Source organism: Rhinoraja longicauda, chromosome 3 (assembly GCF_053455715.1).
Source record: "Rhinoraja longicauda isolate Sanriku21f chromosome 3, sRhiLon1.1, whole genome shotgun sequence".
In the NCBI taxonomy this organism is placed as follows: Eukaryota; Metazoa; Chordata; class Chondrichthyes; order Rajiformes; family Arhynchobatidae; genus Rhinoraja; species Rhinoraja longicauda.
This window is the reverse complement of record NC_135955.1, coordinates 77,624,506-77,637,706: the sequence shown is the minus strand read 5'-3', so window position 1 is coordinate 77,637,706 and position 13,201 is coordinate 77,624,506. Positions and strand designations below refer to the sequence as shown.

The 13,201-nt window shown below is 43.1% G+C and overlaps 1 protein-coding gene across 2 annotated transcripts in view; it reads right to left on the bottom strand.

The window, feature by feature from the left end:
* The window catches only part of arb2a (ARB2 cotranscriptional regulator A), a 378,083-nt gene that overhangs the window by 333,481 nt on the left and 31,401 nt on the right, over positions 1 to 13,201 (bottom strand). For both annotated transcript variants that reach the window (XM_078396498.1, XM_078396497.1), the window contains exon 5: positions 841 to 906. In XM_078396498.1, coding sequence (XP_078252624.1) covers positions 841 to 906 — 66 coding nt within the window. The remainder of the gene's footprint in view (positions 1 to 840; positions 907 to 13,201) is intronic.

Sequence of the window (13,201 nt, the reverse complement as noted above, 5' to 3'; positions counted from 1 at the left end):
GATCCTTCTTCAGACTGATTGTTAGAAGGGAGGTAGAAAGCTGGGAGAGAGGTGGAGACAGGACAAAATCTGGCAAGTGATAGCCGGATGGAGGTGAGGTTTTTTTTTGTGATTGGCAGAGGGTCAGACAAAGGCGAGGGATGAAAAAACAAAAAGAGGAGATGGGGGGGGGGGGGGGGGGGAGAGAAATGGGTGCACATCCAGGTGGGCCACATGAAAGAGAGGGGGATTAAGGGGAGAGGGGATATGTAGGTTAGTTACCTAAACTTGGGAGAATTCAATGCTCATATCTTGAGGAGAAAGGATTTTGATCCGAAACATCACCCATTCCTTCTCCCCAGAGATGCTGCCTGTCCTGCTGAGTTACTACAGCTTTTTGTGTCTGTCTTCAATGTTCATACCTTTAGGTTGTAAGCTATCCAAGCAAAATATGGGCTGCTGTTTGCTCCAGTTTGCGTGTGGCCTCACTCCGACAATGGAGGAGGCCCAGAACAGAAAGGTCAGTATGGAAACAGGGAGTTAACATAGACAGCAACCAGATGATCCAGCAGACCTTGGTTGACCAATGGCTCCCCATTAGAGGGGTGATTTCCAAGGTGTAGATTCTTGTATTTATACACAAGAATGCAAGTTATTTACAATAGGAATCACTATGCACTGTTCAGAGGAATGGCATACTTAATGTTCATATCAGCATCCAAAAAAATAGAATTTTAATATTGCAAGCATCTTAAAATATAACATTTCTATGTGAACATCTCATCCATGATAAAATATTTTATTTGTATGTATGTGATGTGCATAAGCAGATAATTGTAACACTGTACATGTTGAACTTACTGGGAGATAAACCTTCTTTAAATGGCATTCTTTTTCCAAAAGTTCATAAACACAGTGAGTGATAATCTGTAAAGGAAATAAAAAATACAAGAATTATACAAGCAGCATTTGTACTCAAAAAGTTACTGTTTAGGAAGAAATATCAATTATCTATCTTGTGGGTGCCTTACAAAATTTGCACTCTTTTTGTTGTCAGGGTATTGCTCAGTTTCATTGTTTGGCTCCTTCCACAAAAAATCATTGTATCTACATAATCCCTGCTCTTTACATACTTGCCTGGAATCCAGTCTTTACATTTAATATGAACACAAGATTTTAGAACAACAATCCAACCTGTAATGTTTCCCCACTGTGAAACATTAAAACTGGCAACATTTTTCTTCTGTCACACTGTTTGTGCTAACTCCAACAAAATTAAGACAGAGACACGATTTTATGCAAAATCGACAATGATGCACATCATATCACTCACTCGCAGGATGTAGGCAAGGTATTAAATGACTACTTTGTAATAGTATTTACTAAGGAGAAGGACATGGAGGATCGTGAGATCAGTGAAGGGTATATAAATATGCTCTGACATTTTTAGACCAAGAAGAAGGTGGTGTTGGATCTCGAAGAGCATTAAGGTGAGATAAGTCACCAAGACTTGGTAGGATCTTTCCCAGATCATTGAGAGACACAAGAAAGGAGATTACTGATGACACATGTGCAAGGTCCCAGAAGACTGGAGAGTAGCCAATGTGGTAGAGAAGGCATCTGGTACACTTGCCTTCATTGAATATATTTGTGTTGCAGCTTTATAAAATTTTGGCTCAGCCACATTTGGAGTAAGCAGTGCAGTTCTGGTTATCCTATTACAGGAATGATGTAGGGACTTTGGAATGGGTGCAGAAGAGGGTTACCATGATACTGTTTGGATTAGGGGGTATTAGATATATGAGAGGTTGGACAAAGGTAGGTTGTTTTCTTTGGAGAGCTGGAAGTTGAGGAGAAACATGATAGAAGTTTATAAAATTATGAGAATTATAGATAGGGTAGACAGAACTTTTCCCCAGGAAGAAAGCTGGAAGAGAGGTGGGGCGTAACAAAGCTTGGCAAGTAATAAGTGCATACAATTGGAGGGAGGGGGGGGGGGGGGGGTTGATAGGGGAGACCAAGGATTTTGTTTGAGCTTAATATGTTTTGCCCAGCTGAGGTTGTCTGACAGTTCAATACCCAAATAATATAATAATAATAATAATAATAATATATTCCTTTATTCGTCCCACACCGGGGAAATTTACAGTGTTACAGCAGCAAAGTGGATAGCAAGAGATCATTCATTATAAATAAAAGATACATAAATTGTCATCAGTTTTCCATGTGTTCTTAGCTTTTATTGTTGACTCGTCTGCTGGGAGCAGTGCTGGTTGTGCAGTCTCACAGCAGAGGGAAGGAAGGACCTCCTATATCTCTCCTTCACGCACTTGGGGTGAAGGAGTCTGTCACTGAAGGAACTATTCAGTGCAGTGACAGTGTCCTGCAAGGGGTGGGAGTCGTTGTCCAGCAGCGATGTTAGCTTTGCCATCATCCTCCTCTCTCCCACCACCTGCACTGAGTCGAGGGGGCAACCCAGGACAGAGCTGGCCTTCCTGACCAGCTTGTTGAGTCTCTTCCCTTCCGCTGATGAGATGCTGAGATGCTGCTGCTCCAGCAGACCACTATATAGGAAATGGCCGATGCAACCACCGTGTTGTAGAAGGTCCTTAGGAGTGCCCCCTGCACTCCAAAGGACCTGAGTCTCCTTAGCAGATAAAGTCTGCTCTGGCCCTTTCTGTATATGTTTTCATAGGGGTGATGTTTTACCTCCTGGAGTGCAGAGTTTCCCACAAATAATGAAAATTCTTCTTGTGGGTCATTCTCATGACATAGCATTTGGATTTGTTGAATTTCATCTGCCAAGAAGATTCCCACTTGCGGAGTGAATTGATGTCTTGTTGAAGGGTATCGCAGTCATTCAGAGAGTGTATGGGTCTGTAGAGAATCTGATCATCTGCAAATAATCTGACCTCAGATGTTACACAAGTTGAAAGGTAATTTAAGTAGGTTAGAAAGTGCAGGGGACCCAGGGCAGTACCCTGGGGTACTCCCGAAGACACTGGACAGCTGGATGAAGATTGACCGTCAACTAATACGTCTGGTGTCGTTTGGTTAGAAAGTTTTCGATCCATTTCTTGATGGGACCTCGGATGCCAAGATGGTCAAGTTTTGCTAACAGGCGTTGGTGGGGCACCACATCAAAAGCTTTACTAAAATCCATAATGCAAAGGTCGACTTGACCCTTTGCATCCAAAACTTGGGCTAGGTCATTAACCAGTTCAGCTAGCTGAGTTTCACAAGATCGTCCTCTCCTAAATCCGTGCTGTCTGTCAGAGAAGTGAGAATCTCTCCAGATGCCCCCATAATGTTGCTATGCATAATATGTTCCAATTGCTTGCTCCCAATACATGTAAGTGATACTGGGCGGTAGTTAGATGATGAAGACCTGTCCCCTTTATTAAAGATCGGGGTAATATTTGCATAGAGCCAGTCTTTAATAATAATAATAATAATAATACATTTTATTTATATAGCGCTTTTCATATACTCAAAGACGCTTTACAGAGATTTTGAGAACATAGGGAAATTAATAAATAGATAAATAAGTAAATAAATAAATGAACAGAGAAAGGAGACAGTAGGTGAGGTGACCTTCAGTGGTTGAAGGCAGTGCTGAACAGGTGAGACTTCAGCGATGTTTTGAATGTGGTGAGTGTGGGGGAGTCTCTAACGGTTTGGGGTAGTGAGTTCCATAGGGTGGGAGCAGCGATGGAGAAAGCCCTGTCCCCCCAGGATCTGAGTTTAGTCCGGATGTGGGGGGATAGGAGATTGGCAACGGCAGAGCGGAGGGTGCAGGTGGGAGTGTGCCTGTGGAGGAGGTCGGTCAGGTAGGATGGGGCCAGGTTATGGAGGGCTTTGTAGGTTATGAGGAGGATTTTGTACTGGATTCTCTGGGGGATGGGGAGCCAGTGGAGTTTATAAAGGACGGGGGTGATATGGTCACGGATCGAGGTGTGTGTGAGTAGACGGGCAGCGGAGTTTTGAATGTATTGAAGTTTATTGATGATTTTTGAGGGTGCGCCATAGAGGAGGCTGTTGCAGTAGTCCAGACGGGAGGTGATGAAGGCGTGGATGAGGGTTTCTGCAGCTGTGGAGGAGAGGGATGGACGGAGACGGGCAATGTTTTTGAGGTGGAAGAAGGCTGTCTTTGTGATGTGTTTGATGTGTTTGTCGAAGGAGAGGGTTTGATCAAGGATGATTCCAAGATTCCGGATGTGAGGTGAGGTGGATACTGGGAGACCATCAATGTTGAGGATGAAGTTTTGGGTGGATTTGGTGAGCATTTTTGGACCAATGATGATGATTTCAGATTTGTTGCAATTGAGTTTGAGGAAGTTTGATTGAAGCCAAGATTTTATTTCAGTAATGCAGTTTGTCAGTGTAGAGTGTGTGGTGGAGGAGATTGACTTGGTGGAGATGAGGAGCTGGATATCATCGGCGAAGCAGTGGAAGTTGAGACCATGACGGCGGATTAATTGACCAAGGGGGAACAGGTAGAGGATGAAGAGGAGGGGGCCAAGGACTGAGCCTTGGGGGACACCTTGGGGGAGGGGAGCGGTGGGGGATTTACAGTTGTTAATGGAGATGAACTGGTGTCTGTCAGAGAGGTAAGATTTAAACCAGGATAGGGCTGTGCCGGTGATGTTAAGGGAGGTTTCAAGTCGGGTGAGGAGAATGGAGTGATTTATGGTGTCAAAGGCGGCGCTGAGGTCAAGTAGGATGAGGATGTTGAGGTTGCCAGCGTCGGAGGAGAGGAGAATGTCGTTTGTGATTTTGAGGAGCGCAGTTTCAGTACAGTGGTTTGAGCGGAATCCAGATTGGAAAGTTTCATACAGGTTATTGGTAGAGAGCTTTAGGCAAGGTTCCAGTAATTAACAACTTTTGGTAGATCTTTTGTAGTATTGGAGCAGTACTAGTAGCACATTCTTTGAGGACAGGAGCCGGCACATTATCAGGTCCCGTGGATTTATGAGCCTGGAGGTTTTTCAATAATTTTTCGACACTTGCTGTGGTAACATTGATGCTCGGCATATCTGGAACACTGCTATGTCCCAAGACCGGTACTGACGAAATGTCTTCCTTCGTAAAGCCAGAACAGAAATGTTGGTTGAGTGCTTCTGCTTTATTCTTCGACCAGACACAATCTTGCTCATTGATAATAATGGAGATACACCAAACACTTCTCGACATATAGCTTTCACGTAGTTCCAGAAAGGCTTGGTGTTTTCACTCTGGAGATTTGTAACAATATCATGCACATAATTATGATTAAGATTTCTCATTTGCTTGTCGATCTGACGTCGGAGGGTTTTAAACTGGTCCCACGTAGAAAAATCACCTGTGCTTGCCCGGTCATATAGCTTGCGCTTCTTCCTAATCCTCCTCCTAAGCGAAGCATTAACCCATGGTAAGCTTGGTTTGGAAGAGGTCATTTTGTGAGGAATGTTGGCCTTCATTGATTTTTGTATTGTGCTGGTAAATTTTGTCCATAAGCTGTCAATGTCGGAGTTCAAAGCAACGTCAAAACAACGCCCCGTGGTGAGGCTCAAAGTCAGTTGTGACCAAGACCTCCAGCTCCACGATGTTAGGCTGCATTGCGACCGGAGATATGATCCGGAAGACAATTGCATCTCCGGCAAGGTAAGAGATTGAAAAAGGTTTCCCCCCGCCAACCCCCCACATAAAACAAACCAGAGAACATCAACACGTACTTTTAAAACACACTAAAAATAACAAAAAAAAACGAAAGGGACAGACAGACTGTGAGCGAGGCTGCCATCGAAGTGCCACCCGGTGGTATCTGTATCTTATTAAGTAGTGTGCACCTTAATTCCTTTTATTTACTTACTGTGAATAACTCTATGAAATGTTTTGCTCTGTAACATTTTAAAACAAAGCAATTTGATTCAACAGTTTAGATTGTCTTTTTAAATCCATGGCAAACCACATGCATTTGCTTGGCTTTCAATCATGTCAATAAATAACATGTGATAAACAATCTGGTAAAATAGCAGCATTGCCCTGTCAAAGGGATAGAACCGAAACTGCAATTCTGTTTATTTAGCGACAGCACTGTGGGACAAATGCACCACTGAAGCAGTAGCACTAAGAAAGCACTCCTTCTGGACAGTACAGCACTGAATGTGTGCCATACTATTGGAGGAGCATTTCACAGTCAGATAAGTCCTTATTTGTTGGGAGGAGTTATGGGGTAACAGAGGAAAAGAGATTGTAATGAGGAGGGAAATGGACAGGGCCAGAATCTGTGTCAATGGAGATGAAGTTTACACAACATCATATGTAATTGGTTCCATGAGCATAAGCATGCAAACAGAGTAGATTTATACATGCTCAGTATGTGCAGCAACCTAGTTTCCAAATGTCATGGTTCTCCTTGTCAGTGGATCAAAACTTCACTCTGTCAAATCCATGCAATGGTAGGTGTGCAACAGCCACACCATGTAAAAAATGCAAAGCCATTTTCAAATACTGAGAATTGGAGCAGAAGTGAATTATCCTCGAACCTGAGGGACTGCCAAAGAAGAGCAGTTACAAGTAACAATTTTTAATACTATGACAGGTACAATGCAGCATGAGAATTGCTATCCACCAATTGACATAATAATTAAACAGGAAACAATAGTTTGCATTTAATCCTCCTAAGAATGTACCATGTCAAATTGAATAATTAATTTGCTATTTTTGCTTGGTCTTAATTGAAATAGTTACATTTTATACATTCTATATCAAAAAGGAATGCAACAAGCACACTGGTCAATATTTATCATAATTGAAGGAGATTATTGCTAATGCATCCGATCGTATTTATAAAACTGCGTGTGAAAATTTATGGCACTGGAATTTCATGACAACCATTTCTTCTTAATAGTGACTGCACTTTGGAACTATTTTGTTGGCTTTGAAGTATTTTCTGTCATTCTAAGAATCAATGTAAAGGCCACCTATGTTTTTCTTTATTACAATAAATTCTAAGACAACAACAATGTATTTGCAATGGTCCAGATTGGGTGATGGTCATGGAGTTCCAGCCCTATAATCTACAGTTGATTGTAAACCAATAGTTAAAATACATCTGCTAGGTTTATAGATTACTAGACATAGAAACATAGAAAATAGTTGCAGGAGGAGGCCCTCAACCCTTTGAGCCAGCACTGCCATTCATTGTGATCATGGCTGATCATCCACAATCAATAACCTGTGCCCAACTTCTCCCCATATCCCTTGATTCCACTAGCCCCCAGAGCCATATCAAACTCTCTCTTAAATTCATCCAGTGATTTGGCCTCCACTGCCCTCTGTGGCAGAGAATTACGCTGCACTGCCTCAATTACAAGGATGTCCTTCCTCAAATTAGGAGACCAAAACTGTACACAATACTCCAGATGTGGTCTTACCAGGGCCCTATACAACTGCAGAAGAACCTCTTTACTACTATACTGAAATCCTCTTATTATGAAGGCCAACATTCCATTAGCTTTCTTCACTGCCTGCTGTACCTGCATGCCAACTTTCAGTGACTGGTGTACAAGGACACCCAGGTCTCGCTGCACCTCCCCCTTACCTAACCTACCTCCATTGAGATAATAATCTGCCTCTTTGTTTCTGCCGCCAAAGTGAATAACCTCACATTTATCTATATTATACTGCATCTGCCATGCATCTGCCCACTCACTCAACCTGTCCAGGTCACCCTGCAACATCCTAACATCCTCTTCGCAGTTTGCACTGCCACCCAGCTTTGTGTCATCCGCAAACTTGCTAATGTTGCTTCTAATTCTCTCTTCCAAATCATTAATATATATAGTAAACAGTTGCGGCCTCAACACCGAGCCTTTCGGCACTCCACTCGCCACTGCCTACTCGCCACTCGCCACTACCTACCATTCTGAAAATAACCCATTTACTCCTACTCTGCTTCCTGTCTGCCAACCAATTTTCTATCCATGTCAACACCCTACCCCCAATACCATGTGCTCTAATTTTGGTCACCAATCTTCCGTGCGGCCTTATCAAAGGCTTTCTGGAAGTCTAGATACACTACATCCACTGGCTCCCCTTCATCCATTTTACTTGTCACGTCCTCAAAAAATTCCAGAAGATTAGTCAAGCATGATTTCCCTTTCATAAATCCATGCTGATTTAGACTTATCCTTTTACTGCTTTCCAAATGCACCGTTATTACCACTTTAATAATTGACTCCAGCATCTTTCCCACCACCGAAGTCAGGCTAACTGGTCTTTAAAATAAATGGTGTTCTTTTCATAAAAATAAAATAAATCTCAACTGAATGTTTTTGCTTTTTATGGGTAAAATCCTCTCTTGGAGATCCTAGAGACTGTCCCTCATTCAACAGCAGCGTTAGCTCGACTGCGACAGCAGTTGCTTTGAGCGGGAAGAAACCGCTCCCCCCACGTGGGTCCTATCCCCCCTCAACCCCCCTTTTCACCCCCTCCTGTCTTAGGGGCTCTCCAGCACTCCCCCACACTCATCCACTCCATCTCTTCCTCCTCCCCCACTGACCCACTCTATCCCCCCTCCCTCCCTCTCACGCCATCCCCTCACCCCCCACTCACACACTCCATCCCTCCCTCACCCACTCCATCCTCCCTCCCCCCCTGACCCACTCCACCCCCCCCTCACCCACTCCATCCCCCCCTCACTCCATCCCCCCCTCCCTGCCCCCACTCATTCCCCCCTTAACCCTCCATCCACCTCACCCACTCCATCCCCCCTCCCGTCCTCCCACTTACCCGATTCATCCCCCCTCCCACCTCCATTCACTCACTACACCCTCTCCCTCACTCCATCCCCCCTCCCTCCCCCCACTCACCCATTCCAACCGCCCTCCCCCTCCCTCGCCCCACTCACCCACTACATCCACCTCCCCCTCACCCACTCCACCCCCCTCCCACTTCCCCCACTCACCCACTCCATCCCCCCTCCCCCTCACTCAACCACTCCATCCCCTCACTCCCCACTCACACACTCCATCCCCCCTCACCCACTCCATTCCCCCTCCCCCCCATACCCACTCCATCCCACCCCCTCACCCATTCCATCGCCCCCCTTCCTCCCCCCACTCACCCACTCCATCCCCCCTGCCTGCCCCCACTCACCCACTCCTTACCCCCTCACCCTCCATCCCCCTCACCCACTCCATCCTCCCTCCCTCCCCCCCACTCTCCCCCTCCAACCCCCCATCACCCACTCCATCCCCCTGCCACCCCCACTTACCCACTCCATCCCCATCCCTCAACCACTCCACCCCCCCTAGTCACCCACTCTTTCTACCCCTCCATCCCTCAACCACTCCACCCCCCCTAGTCACCCACTCTTTCTACCCCTCCATCCCCCACTCCCTTTACCCCCCTCCTCCCCTATTCACCCACTCCACCCCCCCCTGACCCACTCTACCCCCCCCCCACTCACCCACTCCACCCCCTCCCTCCCCCCTGACCCACTCCATCCTCCCTCCCTCCATACACTGAAGACTTTCAGGAAATGGGTTAGAAAGTGAATTTTTAAACTTTAAAATGTCTCTAGCTTTAAAAATGTAGCTTCAATTTCAATGAGAGTTGTTAGATATTATGCCCATGATAATGGTGAGTAACGTGGGCCAAAAATTGTGGCGCTATGGTGTACCGTTTTGGCTGTGCGAACCAAAAAAGGTTGACACATACACACAAACAAACACGGAGTTTCAGTAATATACAGATAGATAGATATGGATAGATTATCACAAATATTTTAGATGATGATTAATTAATAAAAAAAATAATTGCATTAAAAACTGAAACATAACTTCAAATTTTCAAAGTTTCGGTCAAAGATAGAAAACATAGAATTGACTCCAACCAAGAAGAAATAACATTACACTGATCAAAATTAATGAATGAATAACTCAGCACAGCAAAGCAATGAGATTTAAAACAATATGCTTTTTGAATAATTCTCTTGCAAGTTCCAAAATGCTTAATAACTATCAGAAATAATCAATTGTTAGCTGTAGGGGGAAAAATCTAACTTATTGCATTCATATTTGCAATACAAACTGCAAAGGAATTGCTTACATTTTGTTAAGTGAATGCAAATCATAGCTGCAAGCAATATTTATGCAAGGGAAGTTTAGCCCCAAAGCATTCTATTAGAAATGCACACTCAATATAAATTTCCCTTCTGGGCAAAATATTGTGGTTCAAGACCATTAACAACTTCATAGTTTTGCCGTTGGTTTGGTTATTTGGGTATTGATCTGTGAAAAATCTATTTAATTGTTAGTTTCTACAGGACATTAGATTTTATTTAAGTTTGTGAAATCCCTGCTTAAGAAATAGGATTTTGTAATGGGCATAATTTCAAGATTCATCAAACTATCAACCAAGAACCAGGATTCATTTGAATATTTCCTTTTCTTTAATCTATTTGACCTATTCAATCCTTCTTCCCAGCCAAACCAGGGACTAAAAGATCTTCAGGAAGTTTTGTGAGAAGGTGGAGATACTATATAATCTGTTTGTTGTCATATGAACAAAGGAAAAATAATCACTGATCTCAGTCAATTGAGTGCTTCTTTCGACTCTATTAAATTTGCTTATTTTTGTGTACTTCCATGACAAACCAATTACAATAGAACACCCAAATAACATTAAGCATTATTTTTGGATGTGCAAATGTACATAAATTTGCTGCAAGTATGGCTGGAATCAAAAGATAGCATTTGAATAGCAAAACATGGTGGAAGGCACAATTAAATTATTAAAATATTTTTATAGACTCAAAGTTTTTCCCTTATTTATGGAGTGCTTTTAATACAAAACCATATTCCAAAATTTACCGATACAAGAAGGCAAAATGGAGCCCAGCCAAAGATATTGGTCCAGGTGACTTAAAGGTTGTTAATGAGGGTCTAAAAAGAAAAAATATATAAAGGTTTATGATGGAAATTCAATAGCAGATGTCTGAGACAAAAAATACCGCTGCTTTTAATAGAGCAAAGAATAGTCAGAGTATTTGAAAATAAAAATCAAAAGGAGTCAGAATGAGGCTATAACGCATGAGGACATAGAGATATGTCACAAGGAGATTTAGCTATGAAGATTTAGCTATAGGGCGGCACGGTAGCGCAGCGGTAGAGTTGCTGCTTTACAGCGAATGCAGCGCCGGAGACTCAGGTTCGATCCTGACTACGGGTGCTGCACTGTAAGGAGTTTGTACATTCTCCCCGTGACCTGCGTGGGTTTTCTCCGAGATCTTCGGTTTCCTCCCACACTCCAAAGACGTACAGGTATATGTAGGTTAATTGGCTGGGTAAATGTGAAAATTGTCCCTAGTGGGTGTAGGATAGTATTAATGTGCGGGGATCACTGGGCGGCACGGACTTGGAGGGCCGAAAAGGCCTGTTTCCGGCTGTATATATATGATATGATATGATATGAAGATGAAAACGTTATATTGCTGGAGTTTGTGGATGAGAGCTAATTTATGTTTTTAAACAGTCAGGTGCAATGAAGCAACGAAAGCAATGAGGTAATGAAACCTATATGAAGAAAATAATTGGTAGCAATTGGTTTGTGAAGGGATTTGAAGATGATGACTTTGGTGAATTTAGAAGGATGAGGGGGGATCTTATTGAAACATATAAGATAATTAGGGGATTGGACACATTAGAGGCAGATAACATGTTCCCAATGTTGGGGGAGTCCAGAACAAGGGGCCACAGTTTGAGAATAAGGGGTAGGCCATTTAGAACGGAGATGAGGAAGAACTTTTTCAGTCAGAGGGTGGTGAAGGTGTGGAATTATCTGCCTCAGAAGGCAGTGGAGGCCAGTTCGTTGGATGCTTTCAAGAGAGAGCTGGATAGAGCTCTTAAGGATAGCGGAGTGAGGGGGTATGGGGAGAAGGCAGGAACGGGGTACTGATTGATAGTGATCAGCCATGATCGCATTGAATGGCGGTGCTGGCTCGAAGGGCTGAATGGCCTACTCCTGCACCTATTGTCTATTGTCTATTGTCTTTAATCTTTCATCTGGTTAACCAGTGAACTACAGCTTCACCTGTCTAGATTGTGAAATAGAACAATTGCGGATGTTGGAAATTTCAATAAACACATTATACCGTAAACATTCAATAGGTCAGGCAGATCTTTCCACAGATGCTGCCTGACCTACTCAGTGTTTCCAGAATTTTCAGTTTTGATTTCAAATACCAGGTCAGATGTCTGACAATAACACAAAAACAGAGAAATTGAGAAACCTGGTACAGAAGCAGAGATGTGTTACCCTATAGTAGATACTGCCTCTCATATTCGTCCGTTTTACCAAAGGGCAATATGTAGATGAGGTAGATAAAGAGTTTGAAGAGTTTGTAAAAGGAATCTTAAAAAGGAAATTAGAAAAGCGAAAAAAAGATATGAGGCTGCTTTGGCAAGTAATGTAAAAGTAAACCCCAAGGGGTTCTACAGATATGTCAATAGCAAAAGGATAGTGAGGGATAAAATTAGTCCATTAGAGAGTCAGAGTGGACAGCTATGTGCTGAGCCGGAAGAAATGGGGGAGATATTAAACAATTTCTTTTCTTCGGTATTTACCGAGGAGAAGGATATTGAATTATGTGAGGTAAGCGAAACAAGTAGAGTAGTGATGGAAATTAGGAGGATTAAAGAAGAGGCGGTACGGACACTTTTGAAGAATATAAAAGTGGATAAGTCTCCAGGTCCTGATAGGATATTCCCTAGGACATTGAGGGAAGTTAGTGCAGAAATAGCAGGGGCTATGACGGAAATATTTCAAACGTCATTAGAAACAGGGATGGTGCCGGAAGATTGGCGCATTGCGCATGTTGTGCCTTTGTTTAAAAAAGGTTCTAAAAGTAAACCTAGCAATTATAGACCTATTAGTTTGACGTCTGTGGTGGGAAAATTAATGGAAAAGATACTTAGGGACAATATATATAATTATTTGGATAATCAAGGCCTGATTAGAAACAGTCAACATGGATTTGTGCCTGGAAGGTCATGTTTGACTAATCTTCTTGAATTTTTGAAGAGGTTACCAGGGAAATTGATAAGGGCAAGGCTGTGGATGTTGTCTATATGGACTTCAGTAAGGCATTTGACAAGGTTCCACATGGAAGGTTGATTAAGAAGGTTAAATCGTTGGGTATTAATAGTGAGGTTGCAAGATGGATTCAACAATGGCT